Source organism: Bubalus kerabau, chromosome 4, assembly GCF_029407905.1.
Source record: "Bubalus kerabau isolate K-KA32 ecotype Philippines breed swamp buffalo chromosome 4, PCC_UOA_SB_1v2, whole genome shotgun sequence".
In the NCBI taxonomy this organism is placed as follows: Eukaryota; Metazoa; Chordata; class Mammalia; order Artiodactyla; family Bovidae; genus Bubalus; species Bubalus kerabau.
In genome coordinates, this window is record NC_073627.1 from 39,197,976 (window position 1) to 39,214,784 (window position 16,809).

The 16,809-nt window shown below is 46.4% G+C and overlaps 1 protein-coding gene and 1 pseudogene across 1 annotated transcript; one reads left to right on the top strand and one right to left on the bottom strand.

The window, feature by feature from the left end:
• The first annotated feature begins 4,137 nt into the window (after window positions 1-4,137).
• Window positions 4,138-7,495, top strand: FBXO39 (F-box protein 39). The gene is made up of 3 exons (XM_055580088.1): window positions 4,138-5,163; window positions 6,855-7,031; window positions 7,367-7,495. The coding sequence occupies exons 1-3, from the start codon at window positions 4,138-4,140 to the stop codon at window positions 7,493-7,495; spliced, it is 1,332 nt and encodes a 443-aa protein (XP_055436063.1).
• A 4,719-nt stretch (window positions 7,496-12,214) lies between these two features.
• Window positions 12,215-15,083, bottom strand: LOC129650849 (proteasome maturation protein-like; annotated as a pseudogene).
• Between the last annotated feature and the right edge of the window lie 1,726 nt (window positions 15,084-16,809).

The window sequence follows — 16,809 nt, forward strand, 5'->3', positions numbered from 1 at the left end:
TCCAGTATTCTTGCCTGGAATATCCCATGGACAGAGAAGCCTGATAGGCTACGGTCCATGGTGCCACAGAGAGTCTCGACTCAACAGAGAACACACACACAAAGTTACATACTGCAGGTGACAGAACTAGAATCTAACCCACTAATCTACACCGCCTCTTGAGGGATAACATAGGTTCCAGGTAATGACATGACTTTTGGAAGGCTTGCAACACCATTCCCAACCCACCAAAGTTCTTCCAGCCCCACCCTATGGTTTAAAGTGTCTGATAACTATTCTGACCCTGTTCACTTTCACTTTTCACTTTCATGCATTGGAGAGGGAAATGGCAACCCACTCCAGCGTTCTTGCCTGGAGAATCCCAGGGACAGGGGAGCCTGGTGGGCTGCCGTCTATGGGGTCACACAGAGTCGGACATGACTGAAGCGACTTAGCAGCAGCAGCAGCAGCTTTTTTCCTTTCTTTTCTTTCCTTGGTAGCACTGTGAGGTTTCTGGGATCTTAGTTCCCTATCCAGGGATGGAAACTGTGCCTCCTGCAGTGGAAACCAGGAGTCAACCACTGGACCACCATGGAATTCCCTGGTTTTAGCTTTTCTTGAGAAGGCAATGGCAACCCACTCCAGTACTTTCATGCATTGGAGAAGGAAATGGCAACCCACTCCAGTGTTCTTGCCTGGAGAATCCCAGGGACGGGGGAGCCTGGTGGGCTGCAGTCTATGGGGTCGCACAGAGTCGGACACGACTGAAGTGACTTAGCAGCAGTAGCAGCAGCAGCTTTTCTTGTGCACCTCTTAGGGCTTTCCTGGTAGCTCAGCTGATAAAGAATCGCCTCCAATACAGGAGACCCCAGTTCAATTCCTGGGTTGGGAAGATCCACTGGAGAAGGGATAGGCTACCCACTCCAGTATTCTTAGACTTCCCTGATGGCTCGGATGGTAAAGAATCTGCCTGCGATGCAGGAAACCTAGGTTCAATCCCTGGGTTATAGGTTCCTTGCTCTATGCTAAGTGCTGTGGGGTCCCCTAGCCCCGGACAGTTTTATATGTGAAGAAAGACACACTCTTTTTTCTTCATTAGTTAAAATACTTCCTCAAAAAAGAATGAGGCTGTTCCTCATCCCAAAGAGTGTGTGGGTTTCATAGAAGAGAAAGGCTTCGACACTGAAAGGGGAAAGAGAAGGGGGCGGGCTGAACCCACCAGAGCCCTGTATCCTGGGTGGGGATAGGCTGCTACCAGTTTCCATGCAGAGGCCTATCTGGGTGGGAGATGGGAGGGCCAGCTGGAGGAAGGGACCAAATTGTTCAGTAGGTGATGATGGGGTAGTGAGGATAAAGGCATGGAGGAAACCTACAGGATCTCATTTGAGGATGCTCATCACCACTGTGGTGTTGGGGAGAGCTGGAAGAGCCCCGGGAGCCCCTCCTGGGGAGAATGAATAGGAGACTATCCACCAGAGGGTCTACTCAGATGACAGATGCAGCGTGAGACGTACACAGGGCAACGTGAGTGGTGCTTACAGACGTGGAACACACACTTGGCAAGCACACACACAAACAAAACGAAGCACATAAAGCACACCGGAATAGTTGCCTCTGGTGGGGAACGGCGAAGTGGGACATAGAGTTAAAGGGAATAAATGGGCTCCCTCGTGGTGCAGACAGTAAAGAATACGCCTGCAATGCAGGAGACCCAGGTGCAGACAGTAAAGAATACGCCTGCAATGCAGGAGACCCAGGTTCAATCCCTAGGTGAGGAAGATCCCCTGGAGAGGAAATGGCTCCAGTATTCTTGCCTGGAAAATCCCATGGACAGAGGAGCTTGGTGGGCTATAGTCTATGGGGGTCACACAGAGTCATAAAATCAAAGAGAGTTCTTGCACAGACAAATGTCTGTCCTGAACTGAAAATTATGATTAACTTGTCCCTCTGCATCCAAGGCCTGAAAAGTAGAGGCAGGAAAAAAGTACAAGAGAAAGTAAGAAAGCCGAGGTCTAACCTGGGTCCTATTACTAACCTACTGTGTGACCACAGGCAAGATCCTTCACCTCTCTGTGTCTAGTTTCCATCTGTTAAAAAAAAAAAATTCAATTCTCAGGTCTCTTCCAGCTCTGAGCTACAATGAATAAAAAAGTCAATAAAAGCTTTGTGGAGCCATAGGGCTTAAACCTTGAAAAGGCAATGGCAACCCACTCCAGTACTCTTGCCTGGAGAATCCCATGGACGGAGGAGCCTGGTGGGCTACAGTCCACGGGGTCGCTAAGAGTTGGACACAACTGAGCGACTTCACTTTCACTTTTCACTTTCATGCATTGGAGAAGGAAATGGCAACCCACTCCAGTGTTCTTGCCTGGAGAATCCCAGGGATGGCAGAGCCTGGTGGGCTGCCATCTATGGGGTCGCACAGAGTCGGACACGACTGAAGCAGCTTAGCAGCAACAGCAGCAGGGCTTAAACCTTAAAAATGGAGGGCTGGGGAGAGGTAGAGAAAAGGAGGGTAGTTTTCAAGCATGGGAAACTTTGAAAGCAAAGCCATGAAGATTACAGCAGATGACTATGAAAAGTCTGACCGAGAGCTCAGTGTATCTGGTAGGGCCTTAGCCCAGTTCTTCCCTGGGACTCCCTAGCTTGACTGGGGTACCACCTGCAATTCAATCAAGTCAGAGACTTTCCAGTCCTTCCATTTCTCTGTTCACCAATTGCCAAATCATGTCCACTAAAAAACTCACAATTCACCCTGATTCCCACTATCATGCTGCCCTAGTTCCAGGCTTCAAGCCTGGACTCTGCTCTAGACCATCCTTCCTCCACTCCCCCAGAGTATTCTTTCTTTACCTCAAGACTGTCCACAGCACTACTGGGCATGTGATCCTTAGACCTGCCCTGATGTCAGCGAGGTTCTCCACCTTTGTTCTGCAGCTGTGCCTTTTGAATAGAGACACGTGTGTACACGGCTAGTCGCTTCAGTCGTGTCCAACTCTTTGCAACCCCATGGACTGTAGCCCACCAGGCTCCTCTGTCCATGGGATTTCCCAGGCAAAGATACTGGAGTGGGCTGCCATGCTCTCCTCCAGGGGATCTTCCTGACCCAGGGATCGAACCCATGTCTCTTCTGTCTCCTGCATTGGCAGGCGAGTTCTTTACCACTGGCATCACCTGGGAAGCCCCGAATAGAGACACAGCCATCAGCAGTGTCGCTCAACACAGTGATTCATCCAGAGAAGATGTCAGAATTCCTCTAGGACACAGCCTTTATCACATCATTCAGAGCATCTTGAATGATGCCCTTGAGCCAGCACTTCCCACTGCCCCAAATCCAGGTTCATCACTCCTTGCCTGTCACAAATTAAGCTTCAAAAAACTGTTAATTCCCTGAATATGAACACATCACATATGCTCACATCCTGTGACTTCACCCATCTTGTTCCCTCTTCCTGGAGTATACCAGATCCTCCACCACCAACCTATCTGCTTTGCACACACATATCCACCCTGCAAACCTCAGCTCAGATGCCACCTCCTCCAAGCAGCCCTCTCTACTACTTCTTACCCAGAAAGAATTCATCATGCTTTGTTTGTGCTACCCTGCACCATGAATGGGCTTCCCAGATGACTCAGTGGGTGAAGAATCTTTCTGCCAATGCAGGAGATGCAAGAGGCGTGGATTCGATTCCTGGGTCAGGAAGATCCCCTGGAGGAGGAAGTGGCAACCCACCCCAGTATTCTTGCCTGGAGAAGCCCATGGACAGAGGAGCCTGGTGGGCTACAGTCCATGGGGTCGCAAAGAGTCGGACACGACTAAGCAACTGAGCAGAGGCAGAGGCACCACGAATATACCTGAGCCTTTTCTTGTCTCCCACAGTGTTGTAACAGTCCTGGTCTGTGTCCCCGCTAGACCCCTGCTGGGTTGTGAATCCTTGTGGGTGTACACCGTATGGTGTATTTATCTTTGTCCCCCATGCACCAGCCCAGTACTGACACATGGGGCTGCAGAGCAAGTTCATTGCATTAGGTTTAATATGTGTTTGGCAGGTAATGGTCTTCCTTTTTATTCCCACAGAAAACAAGTGATTGCTTTTCTTTCCTCATTTTTGGAAGCCCTGCCCACCACGCAGCTGCAGTGGACATACTGGTTCCCCGATGGACGAAGAAGACCAACTGATCCAGCCTCAAGACCAGAGCTGCTGGGCCACCCTGCCCGATGTGTGCCTGCGTCGTGTCTTCTGGTGGCTGGGAGACAGGGACAGGTCCAGAGCGGCCCTTGTCTGCAGGAAGTGGAACCAGACGATGTATTCGGCTGACCTCTGGCGATACAGGACCATCACGTTCAGCGGGAGACCTTCCAGGGTACATGCGTCTGAATTCGAGTCAGCCCTTTGGTATGTTAAGAAATTTGGTCATTACCTGGAGCACCTGGAGATCAAATTCCTGAATCCTTACAACGCTGTCCTGACCAAGAAGTTCCAGGTCACCATGCGAGGCCTCCTCTCATGTCTGGGCAAGAGTAACAACCGTCTGAAATCTCTCTCCATCCAGCATCTCGAGTTGGACCGCATGGTCTGGAGGAACAGCATCAGGAGCTCATTCATGAAAAGCTTGAGCTTCTTCTTGAAGAAGATGGGCAAACACCTGAACTATCTCAGCCTGAAGGGGGCCAGGCTCACCACGGAACAAGGCTGCCACATCCTCAACGCCCTGAGCTACTTACGGAGCGAGAGCACGGTGACGGAGCTCAACATCGAGGACTATTTCAGCCACCACCTCGCCATCTACAGCAGTCCCCAGTTCAACAAGACCATGGCCACGTTCCGCAACCTGGTGTTCCTGACTCTCAACTACAACTGCATTTCTGACGAGCTGCTGGAGAACCTGTGCGACCACAACACTGGCACCCTCCGGACCATGAACATCAAGTGCCACGTTCATGACCCCCACGGGCAGGTCATCTGGGGCATGTCTTGGGCCAAGCTGGCCAGGCACGCCACCAGCCTGAGGGTCAACTTCTTCTTTGAGCGGGTCATGAAGTACGAGCGCTTGGCCCGGATCCTCTTACAGGAGATCCCCATTAGGAGCATCAGTCTGAGAAGCTGCTATTTCAGCGACCCCGACTGGTCCATGAGACCCACCCTGACGGATCTCCTGCCCACCTTTCGGCACACTCTGCAGGTAGGTACGACCCGAGGGCCGGGAGGCCTGGGAGGAGTGGCTGCCCCCTGGTTCCTCCTGCCTGCTCTCAAAAGGTGAAAGTGTTAGATGCTCAGCCATGCCCAACTCTTTTACGACCCCATGGACTGTAGCCTCCCAGGATCCTCTGTCCATGGGATTCTCCAGGCAAGAATACTAGAGTGGGTTGCCATTTCCTTCTCCAGGGGATATTTCCAACCTAGGGATCAAACCCGCGTCTCCTTCTTTGCAAGCAGATTCTTTACCATCTGAGCCACCAGGGAAGCCTTAAGTTGAGATTCTGAGAAAGGTCACCAAACTACGCCTCTCCTGGTCCCCAAGACCACAGCAGAGGACAAAAGCTACTGCTTGCTTCTTGTACATGAAACCCACTCTTGGTTGACTCTCCACCAAGGAAAGTGCCTATATCCCTGGCTCAGAACTCTGAGGCCTGAGCATGCAGGTGCCTCCACCGGTGACCAGCAGATGGGCAGCCCCTTCCACTCATCCACCTGACACAGCAGCACATGGGACACAGAGCAACTCCAAACCAGACAAAAAACCAGACTTGACCCAAGTTACCGAAGAGCTCAGAGGTGTGGGCTATTCTCTAATCTGGCAGCTCCCCATCTATTAAATCAGCATCATTTTGTCCCCTACTGAGGACCTCACAGTCTTCTCAAGTGGCTCAGCGGTAAAGAATCCATGACTGCCAATGGAGGAGATGCAGGTTCGATTTCTGGGTTGGGAAGATCCCCTGCAGAAGGGCATGACAACCCACTCTGGTATTCTTGTCTGGAGAATCCCATGGACAGAGGAGCCTGGCGGGCTACAGTCCAGGGGATCACAAAGAGTCAGACACAACTGAGCGACTGAGTAACAAGGACCTCACACAAGGTTGTGAGCATGAATATACAGGGGTATATATACCACTACTGGGACTTTCCTGGTGGTCCTGTGGCTAAGCCTCTACACTCCCAATGCAAGGAGACCCAGCTTTGATCCATGGTCAGGAAACTAGATCCCATATGATGCAACTAAGAGTTTGCGTGCCACAACTAAGACCCAGTGCAATCTAGTAAATTAATTAATTTATACCACTTAATAAATTTATAATTATATAACAAATAAATGATAAATTAATAAGTTCATTAATAAACTTATAAATTAAGAAACACCAATACTTACAGTGAGGGATGACAAAGTGTGAAGAGGTCATTTACGCTCACACAGCCCTGAAGTGGGCAGGCTACATCATACTACCTTTTGGTGTTGCCCATAATCACCTGGCCGGTCCACTGCAAGGCCAGGAACACCATCTTGGTCTCCAGAATCTAGGTACATTGCCTCAAAACTCAAAGTTTTGGAAACTTGGATGAGATCACTTGCATTCCCAAATCCCTTCCTCTGACAACTGCGTGTCCAGTGTCCCTTATCTAAGGCACTGGAGGGGACTTGCCCAGTGGGCCAGTGGTTGAGACTCCGCTTCCACTGCAGGAAGCATGGGTTCCAGCCCTGGTCCTGATCAGGGAAACTAGGCTCCTGTGTGCCACGTGGCACATCCAATAAATAAATAAAACACTTAAACCACCACGGCCACCAGGCCAGTGCTGGATCATGAAAGTGCTATGAAATGATCCAGCTAAGTCCCAGTATCTCTGTTCACATCGTCTGCCCCATTGGTTCTTTTCCAGAAACTAACTTTTGAATTCAACAACAGCCATGAGTCTCTGGATGAAGAGCTGCACCTCCTCATCTTATCCTGCAGGAAGTTGTTTTATTTCAAAATCTGGGCTTTCCTGGATGTTAAGTTTGTGGAGCGGATCCTAAAGAGCCGGCAGGAAGGGCAATGTGCCCTGCGTACACTCAAGGTAAGAGCACCCTGGGGTGGGTTCCACTGAGGGCAGGGACACAGGGGCTTCTCAGAGGCAGGTGTCCACTCCTGGGATGAAGGTCAGGGATGAGGCAGGGCATGGGGGTTGGATATCTCACAAGTCTGTCCCTTCTGTGAAATTGCTAATTTCCAAGAGAATCTGGAGTTTAGGATTAATAATTAGTAGTAATCATCCTCAGCATTAATAGTTGGGTTTGGGCTTTTCCTGATTCTGCCAACAATTGTACGGGTACCTCATTTGGATTGTCTTCGGGGCCTGGGTGATGTAGTCACAGGGTGCGTGTGTGCAGATGTGTTTCTCTGTTGGCACAGGTGAGAATTTACACAAACAGATATGAGACGAATGAAGAGGACAGGACACTGCGGGAAATTTACAGGAAGTACAGAAAGCTGATCGATTCAGAGCTTAACTATTTTGTCATCGCTTACCCCATGATGTAACAACCAGCGCTCTCCAGAGAAAGAAAACCACGAGCACTTTGCACCTGACAATCCGGTCCTCATAGAATGACACTTGGGGCATCCCCTACTCCACCCCTTTTCCTCCTCTCTCTCCTTTTTTGCTGGTTTCACACCAACGTGACACCCCAGCAATGCCTAGGATGTCATGCGAAGACCCCAGGTGACTTTAAAGTGCTATCTTTGCCAACTATCCAGGGGTGATTTCTCTTTTTTGTGGTTTGGTTTTGCTTTTAGAGTCTCAGTCAGCCATGGAGCTGAAGGCCCAAAGCCTCTCAGAGCAGGTTCTTACTCAGGGACCCTGACTCTTGCTAACCTTGCTCCCGAAAAGGTGCCAGGGAGCAAATGGAGCCACGATTTCCATTGACTATGAGTGTCAGCTCAGAAAGACTTTTTTTTTTTTAAACAAGATTTGTTTGTTTATTTTTCATCTTTGGTCACACCCTGCAGCATATGAGATCTTATTTCTCTGACCAGGCATCGAACCCATATTCCTTGCATTAGAAGGTGGAGTCTTAACCATTGGACCGCCAGGGAGGTCCCCCAGAAACGCTTTCTATCTTGGCTGACCTTCATGTCAGAGCCTCGTGCCACTGAAGCTGGCCAGGTCTGATCTCAGATGAATGAAATCCACCAGCAGGTCCTCCAGCGAAGCAGGGGGATTCCCACGTGTAGACAGAGCCGCTTAGAGCCAGAACTCCTTCCCACAGGAGCTCAGCTCCTAATCTGTTGGTGTTATGGACTCAGATCTCCCACATCTGCTTTTCTGGTTCTCCTTTATTTTCCCCATCCAGGCAGCATGGTGCTCAGCCTGCTACGAAAGCTCGGTTCTCATGTGGGGCTGAACCAGAAGTGACCATGACCTTCGTAGTCACTACAAAGCATCTGTAATGTCCTGGAGAAATGTCCCTGACACAATGCTAAGTGAAAAAGGCATGACACAAAACTGTGTTTCGTGTGATATCAATCATGATAAAATACAAGTACAGGGTTTTTTTTAAGCATAGGAGAGATATACCAAAAATGTTAATAGTGATCTCTGAGTGATGGGATTATGGGTGATTTTTATTTTCCTTTTTATGCTGTCCGCTATTTCTCAGATTTTCTACAAAGACCATGTGCTATTTTTATAGTCACAGGGAAACATGATGTGTTTTAAACGGGAAGTATGGATAAACTCCTGAGCCCATGCTGTTGACATGGATTGCTTCTGATCTTTTGAGATTTTGTGCATATAGTTCTACCCAGGGTTTTTTCCCCAATCAGTTCAGTTCAGCCGCTCAGTCATGTCCCACTCTTTGCGACCCCATGAACTGCAATACACCAGGCCTCCCTGTCCATCACCAACTCCCAGAGTCCACCCAAACCCATGTCCATTGAGTCCATGATGCCGTCTAACCATCTCATTCTCTGTCGTCCCCTTCTCCTCCTGCCCTCAATCTTTCCCAGCATCAGGGTCTTTTCAAATGAGTCAGCTCTTCGCATCAGGTGGCCAAAGTATTGAAGTTTCAGCTTCAACATCAGTCCTTCCAATGAACACCCAGTACTGATCTCCTTTAAAATGGACTGGTTGGATCTCCTTGCAGTCCAAGGGACTCGCAAGAGTCTTCTCCAACACCACAGTTCAAAAGCATCAATTCTTCAGTGCTCAGCTTTCTTTATAGTCCACCTCTCACATCCATACATGACCCCTGAAAAACCATAGCCTTGACTAGATGGACCTTTGTTGGCAAAGTAATGTCTCTGCTTTTTAATATGCTGTCTGGGTTGGTCATAACTTTCCTTCCAAGGATTAATTGTCTTTTAATTTCATTGCTGTAATCACCATCTGCAGTGATTTTGGAGCCCAGAAAAATAAAGTCAGCCACTGTTTCCCCATCTATTTGCCATGAAGTGATATGACTGGATGCCATGATCTTAGTTTTATGAACATTGAGCTTTAAGCCAACTTTTTCACTCTCCTCTTTCACTTTCATCAAGAGGCTCTTTAGTTCTTCTTCACTTTCTGCCATAAATTAATAAAATCTCAGGACTTTTGACAAGTGTCTCACTTCAGATTTTATCTCATCTTTTGTATGTTGTATCCATATTTATGCTTAGCTTTTCAGGTCTTTATTAAAACTCATTCTTATCTAGTGCTTTTCCATTTTCACAGCATTTCCTCAATCACTGTCTGATCTGAATGTCCCTGCAATGCTCTTGGGTGCCTATGGTTCCTGTTTCATGAACATTCAGAAAAAATCAGCCCTGGCAAGGGGTGCAGGGTTCCTATCTGGTTACCAAGCTCAGGTTCAACTGTGTGTTGCTCAAGAAATCAATATTGAGAGACACGTGTTGGGTAAAAGGAAAGATAGCTTTCTTGAGGAAGCCAGCAATCCTGGGAAGAAGGTAGACTCATGTCCCGAAGAACCAACTCACCATTGATGATCAGGGGGCAAGAGCTTTTAAAGAGAAGTTTTAGGGGTGCACAGGCAGGTGAGGGGCCACATGCAGGACAGCACAATCAACTCAGATAATCATCTTGAGATTCCTCTTACTGTGTTTTGATCAGCCTCATTATTTTTAAAAGAAAACTTTATTTTTGCCCACATCGGGTCTTAGTTGCAGCATGTGGGATCTTTTGTTATGGCACGCAGACTTCTCTCTAGTTGTGGTACACGAGCTCTGTAGTTTGCAGCTAACGGGCTCTCGAGTTGAGGCACTGGTTCAGTGGTCGTGGTGCACAGGCTTAGTTGCTCCGTGGCCTGTGTGATCTTAGTTCCCCAACCAGAGATCAAACCCACATCCCCTCCATTGGAAGGTGGATTCTTTACCACTGCACCACCTGGATATATATATATTTTTTTAAGTAAATAGCATTGTCAACTAATTATACAGTAGTGAGGAATAAAATACAGACACACAAAACAATGGCTATATTAACAACATGCACGTTATTATAATCTAAGGGTGACCATATCGTCCGGCACAGAAGCTGCTTTTCTTCCTCCCCAAGATCTTCCGCTCCATGTTGTCCAACCCACTGAACGAATGTGGCCGGGGCCACCCTTGATGACAGTTCTAGAGGTGGTCTAACTGTTCCATTTCAAAAGGTCATTTCCAAAAGATAGTTCTCTCGTATGACTTTTTCAACCCTTCTAAGTCACACTCTAACCTTGTCACTCGCCCATGTAATGAGTGATGTAATGCGTGATAGTATGACCTGCCTGTGACTGAATAATTAAGCAACTTTAGAGAAACACAAGTCCACGAAGAGAGACAGATGTTTACTGAAGTAACAGCTAATAGCAGAAAAGTATAATCAACCATAACGTCCACCACCTTGGGAATCGGTGACCTGAAAGTGAAAGTGATGCTTGCTCAGTCGTGCCAGACTCTTTGTGACCCGGTGGACTGTAGCCCACCAGGCTCCTCTGTCCATGGGATTCTCTGGAGTGGGTAGCCATGCCCTTCTCCAGGGGATCTGCCTCACCCAGGGGCTGAACTCAGGTCTCCTGCGTTACGAGCAGATTCTTTACTATGTGAGCCACCTGGGAAACCTAAGTGCTGGTAATTCTGCATCATGCAGCAATTTAAAGACAGAGGTGGGTCTTCATGTCTTGACATGCACACCCTTCAAGATGTGCTAAGTGAAAAAAGCAGGCTGCAGGGCTCTCCTGAAGGAGCAGGACTTGACTCTCCAGACAGGCTTCTGACTTAGGCCCCTGAGGCCCCTCTGATTCTGGGGCTCATCAACCTCCCTGCTGTGCCCCCTGGTGGCTTCCTGGCCGCCATCCCGACCCCCAACCCCATCAAGACCAGCCACCCGGATAAGCGACCCCAGCAGGCAGGAGCCAGTGTCTGCCTGCTTCCTTCAGGGTCCCAGATGCTGAAGACCAGAGTTTCCTTTCCTGGTGGTCAAAGAAATCAGAGAACAGCCAATCCCCATTTGGACTTGTTCTCTGGGGCTGGTTCATCATCACCCCTTTGAATTGAATACTGGGAAGGCCCATGTCTTTTCTGGACACTGCACTGGGAAAATTTCCAGGGTCACTTCAAGTTACAAAAGTCTCATTTCAGTAATCGCAGTTTTGAGAGCCACACAGAGTGGTCAGATGCACAGAGATGGAGGGTAGAATGTGCTTCCTGAGGACAGAAGCAGGGGGTAGGGGTGGGGGGAGGGTAATGGGGAGTTCTTGTTTAGCAGACATGGGGTTTCGGTTGGGCTTGATGAAAGGGTTCTGGAGATGGGTAAACAACAATACCCAATTGGGTATGCAACAATTCGGTCCTGCTGAATCCTACATTTTAAAACGGTTAAAATGAGAAATTGCATGTTATGTGTATTTTACCACAATAAAAGATGTACAAAGGGGAGGAGAGAGCGAGATGTATGGAAAGAATAACATGGAAACTTACACTATCATATGTAAAATAGATAGCCAATGGGAATTTGCTGTATGGCTAAGGAAACTCAAACAGGGGCTCTGTATCAACATAGAGGGGTAGGATGGGGAGGGAGATGGGAGGGAAGTTCAAAAGGGAGGGGATATATGTATACCTTTGGCTGATTTATGATGAGATTTGACAGAAAACAACAAAATTCTGTAAAGCAATTATCCTTCAATAAAAAATAAATAAATAAATAAATAAATAAAGATGTACAAAGAGTACAAGCCAAAAAACAAACAAACAAAAAGTTTATTTAAGGTTAAAAGCATCTCTTCTGCACCTTCCAGATCTATTTTGGGTAGATAGCACACAGCGGGGAAAAGTGCATGTGAGTCTGTGGGTCTGTATGTGGGAGCGACTCTGTGTGGCGGATGAATGTTGCTTCCCCTCTCCCTCTGCTCACACATCCTGAGATCCTCTTCCTTACTCACTCACTGGGCTGCTTTTGTTTCCTTCGGGGTTGAAATAGGGGAGAGAGAGGAGCGTTCTACTCTAAAAATCAGCTCTTGGGACCTCCCTGGCAGACCAGTGGTTAAGACTCCCAGGGCCAGGGGCTCAGTTTCCATCCCTGGTCAGGGAACTCTGGAACTCTGGTGGGGTTCCATCCCTGACTCGGGCTCCATGCCTGCTCATGCCACATGCCCTGTGGTACAGCCAAAAAGAATACTAATAAAAATTTTTAAAAATCAAATTCTAACTAGTACTGGGTGGCCTAGCACACATCTCCCCAGGCTTGCTATGTGTAGAAAGCTGACTCTTCATCTAGTAACTCTTGAAAGTTCTTCCTAACCTGCAGCCCACATCATTACCGGGGTCTCTCACCTACATGTCTCACCCTTGGTCTGGAGGGGCCCCTTACCCTAGGCCCACAGGTAGCCTTAGGCTTCAGCTTCTTGCTGCTAAGTCTCAGCTCCCCTCCAGGTGGCGCTCTTGGACAGGTTTTTATTAATATTATCGCTCTATGCAGGTCTTCCCTCTGCATAGAGGTGCCCTCTGCGTGTGCGTGCCAAGTCGCTTCAGTCGTGTCTGACTCTTTACGACCCACTGGACTGCAGCCCACCAGGCTTCTCTGTCCATGGGATTCTCCAGGCAAGAATACTGGAATGAGTCGCCGTGCCCTCCTCCAGCCGCTCTCCCCATTCAGTTCAGCCGCTCAGTCGTGTCGGAATGTTTGCGACCCCATGGACTGCAGCACGCCAGGTTTCCTTGTCCATCGCCAACTCCGGGAGCGTGCTCAAACTCCTATCCATCCAGTCGGTGATGCCATTTGGATCTCGTCCTCTGTCGTCCCCTTCTCCTCCTGCCTTCAATCTTTCCCAGCATCTGGGTCTTTTCCAATGAGTTAGTTCTTCTCAATAGGTGGTCAAAGTATTGGAGCTTCAGCTTCAGCAACAGTCCTTCCAATGAACATTCAGGACTGATTTCCTTTAGGATTTACTGGTTTGATCTTCTTGCTGTCCAAGGGACTCTCAAGAGTCTTCTCCAACACCACAGTTCAAAAGCATCAATTCCTCTCCCATGGCTCACATCTAATCTGCAGGAAGGTCTCACATTCTTTTCTCTCAGCAGATCATAGGAGAGCCAGTTTCTAGTGCAGCAAACTATCTTCCCTTCACCATCAAAATCAGTGGTGGCCGACAAGTTTGTCATGCATTCTATTCAAAAAATCTGATTCACTGGGGTAAAATTTACAGAAAGTAAAATTCACCAGTTTTACTATATATCATCATCTACCAATCCCAGAGATGGCAGAACCTGGTGGGCTACCGTCTATGGGGTCGCACAGAGTCGGACACGACTCAAGCGACTTAGCAGGAGCAGCAGCAGCAACACCATGAAGAGGATAAAGAACATTTCCAACGACTGAAAAGGTTTGTTATGCCCTTTGCATCAGCCCTTACTTCTGGCCCTTAGCAACTACCGGTCTGATTTCTATCCCTGGACGTTTGCCTCCACCAAAGGAATCATGTTTTGAGGATTTACAGATTATAAACGGAATCACACAAGTAATCACTCATACTTGGTTTCTTTCACTTAGCATAAAACCTGGGACAAGCACTCATGTTGTTGCCTGTATTGCTAGTTGTTTCTTTTTATAGTTGAGCAGTGTCCATTGCATCCATATACTACAATTTATTTATTCATTGATGGAATTGGCTTGTTTTCAAATTTTTATCACTATGAATATAGCAGCTATAAACATTTGTGTACAAGTCTTTGTGTGGATACATGCTTTTGTTCCTGTTAATATCTAAGGTGGGATTTCTGGGTCTTATGATAAGTATACAGTTAACTTGATATATATATACACATATAAACATACTACCAAATTATTTTCCAGAGTGACTGCACCATTTTGCATTCCCGACAGCAATGAATGTAAGTTCCAGTTGCTCTACTTTTTTGACAGCTCTTAGTATTGTCAGTTATTAAAATTTTATCCACTCTAGGGTATGTGTATGTGGGGTTTCCCCCATGTGTCAGTACTTTTAACATTGCGCACATCAAATTATAGTAAATAGACAACTACTGTAAGTAAGATGCAGCTCCTCTGTTCTCATGAACAGCACACACTGTATCACAGGAAATCAAGTTTATATTCCATCATCAAGTGTAGTTCTCCCATTAGTTCCCTTTGTGACATGTCATTTAAAATATCTTCAAATCCAATGGCCTCATCATTATTCCTCAAATATCCACTGAAGGGTTTGAGCTTGGAAGAAATGGAAGGTGCAGAACCTGCTGCATTGCTTTGAATTCCATGTGCAATTTTAGTGGAGCAAATAGACCCCAGATGTTACTCGGTGTGGAAAAATTCATTTTATCTTGGTTGAACTGGAAATTTTGTTCCTGGTAATTCAAGAGAATGACTAGGCAAAAGTTCATTTTTCACACAAGGGAAAAATGTTTTTTTGAAGAAGGTCCGTTTACTGAAAGTTCAGTAACTGGAATATTGTCCTTTAGCTGAGATCCAAGTCCAGCTTGCTCTGCACACAGCCGCTCAGCGCCTTTACTGTCAGCTGGCCCCACCGCTCACTTCTATTCCGTGTGGTTTTAATTTGTATTTCCCTGAGGTCTAATATTGTTGAACATCATTTTATTCGCTTATTATCCACTCACGTATCTTCTTTGCTGCCATGTCATTTTATTTGCTTATTATCCATTCATATATCTTCATTGGTTTAGTGTCTGGTCAAACCTTTTGTCCATGAAAAAAAAAGTAAGCTGTTTTTATTGAGCTTTAAGAATTGCTTGTACATTCTACACATAAGTCCTTTACTGGATAATGTGTTTTGCAAATATGACTTGCCTTTTCATTTTTCTTAATGACATCTTTTGTAGATCAGAATTTTTTATTTTTCACAGAATTCCATTTATCATTTTGCTTTTGTTTCCCATCTAAATAGTCCGTGCCAAGGGAGTCACCCTTATTTCAGTAAGGGTAAATCCAATCCTTATTATTCTATCTTGGTTAGAAGTTGAATTTCTTCAGCAATATTTAAGATTTTGTTTTTATTATTGGTATTAACAAATCTGATTGAGATCAGCCTTGGTGTGGTTTTATTTCTTTGCTTGGGCTTTATTGAGATTCTATGCATTTATAGTATAAGCTTTTACAGTCTCCATCTAATTTGGAAAACTTTAAACCACAATTTATTCAAATATTTTTTCTGTTTAATTTCACCTCTTCTGGGATTCCAGTTTGTAATTGGAATATGTTACATTGCTTGATATTGTCCTACAGCACACCATGACTCTGCTCACTTCTTTTTCAGTGTCTTTTCCTGTAATGTTTTATCTTGGGTAGCTTATAATTGCAATTTCTTCAAATGATCAAGGTCAAATGATCTTTTCTTCTGTAGTATCTCATCTGTTCTTAAGCCCATCGTGTATGTTTCATTTTGGATACTGTGTATTTAAACTTTAGAAGTTCCATTTTGGTCTCTTTTGTATATCTTTTATTTTTCTCCTTATCTGTCCAAATTTTCCTTGATTATAGTCTTAACACTTAAAATAATGGTTTTAAAGTCTATAACTACTAATTCCATCATCTCTGTCATTTCTGGGTCTGTTCCTTGTTTGGTTGTTCTCCTAAGTATGTGTCCGATTTTTGTGTTTTGTTACATGTCCTGTGATTTTCTAAAGGGTGCTGCTGCTGCTGCTAAATCACTTCAGTTGTGTCCGACTCTGTGCGACCTCGTAGACGGCAGCCCACCAGGCTCCAGGCAAGAACACTGGAGTGGGTTGCCATTTCCTTCTCCAATGCATGAAAGTGAAAATTGAAAGTGAAGTCTCTCAGTTGTGTCCGACTCTTCGAGACTCCATGGACTGCAGCCTACCAGGCTCCTCTGTCCATGGGATTTTACCAGGCAAGAGTACTGGAATGGGGTGTCATTGCCTTCTCCAATGGGTGCTAAATATGGTGAATTTTACGTTGTTGAGTTTTATGTGCTGCGTTGTATTATATTCCTTGAAAAAGTGTTGGATTTTGTTCTGGCATGCAGTTAACTAACTTGTGACTCAGCTTATCTTTTGAGAGTCTTTTTATGCTTTGTTAGGACAGGCAGACTTTACAACGAATTAGCTCTGCTTCTAATGCATGATCTTTATTCCCTTCTTCACCAGCTTTACTGAGGTGTAATTGACAAATTAAACTGAAATATTAATGTGTTTAAAGGGTACATTATTTGATATACATGGACATTGTGAAAGGATTCTCCCAGTCAAGTTAATCAACATATCATCACCTCAAATAGGCTTCCCTTCTGGCTCATCTGGTAAAGAATCCGTCTGCAATGCAGGAGACCTGGGTTCGATCCCTGGGTTGGGAAGACCCCCCCTCCCCCGGAGAAGGGAAAGGCTAC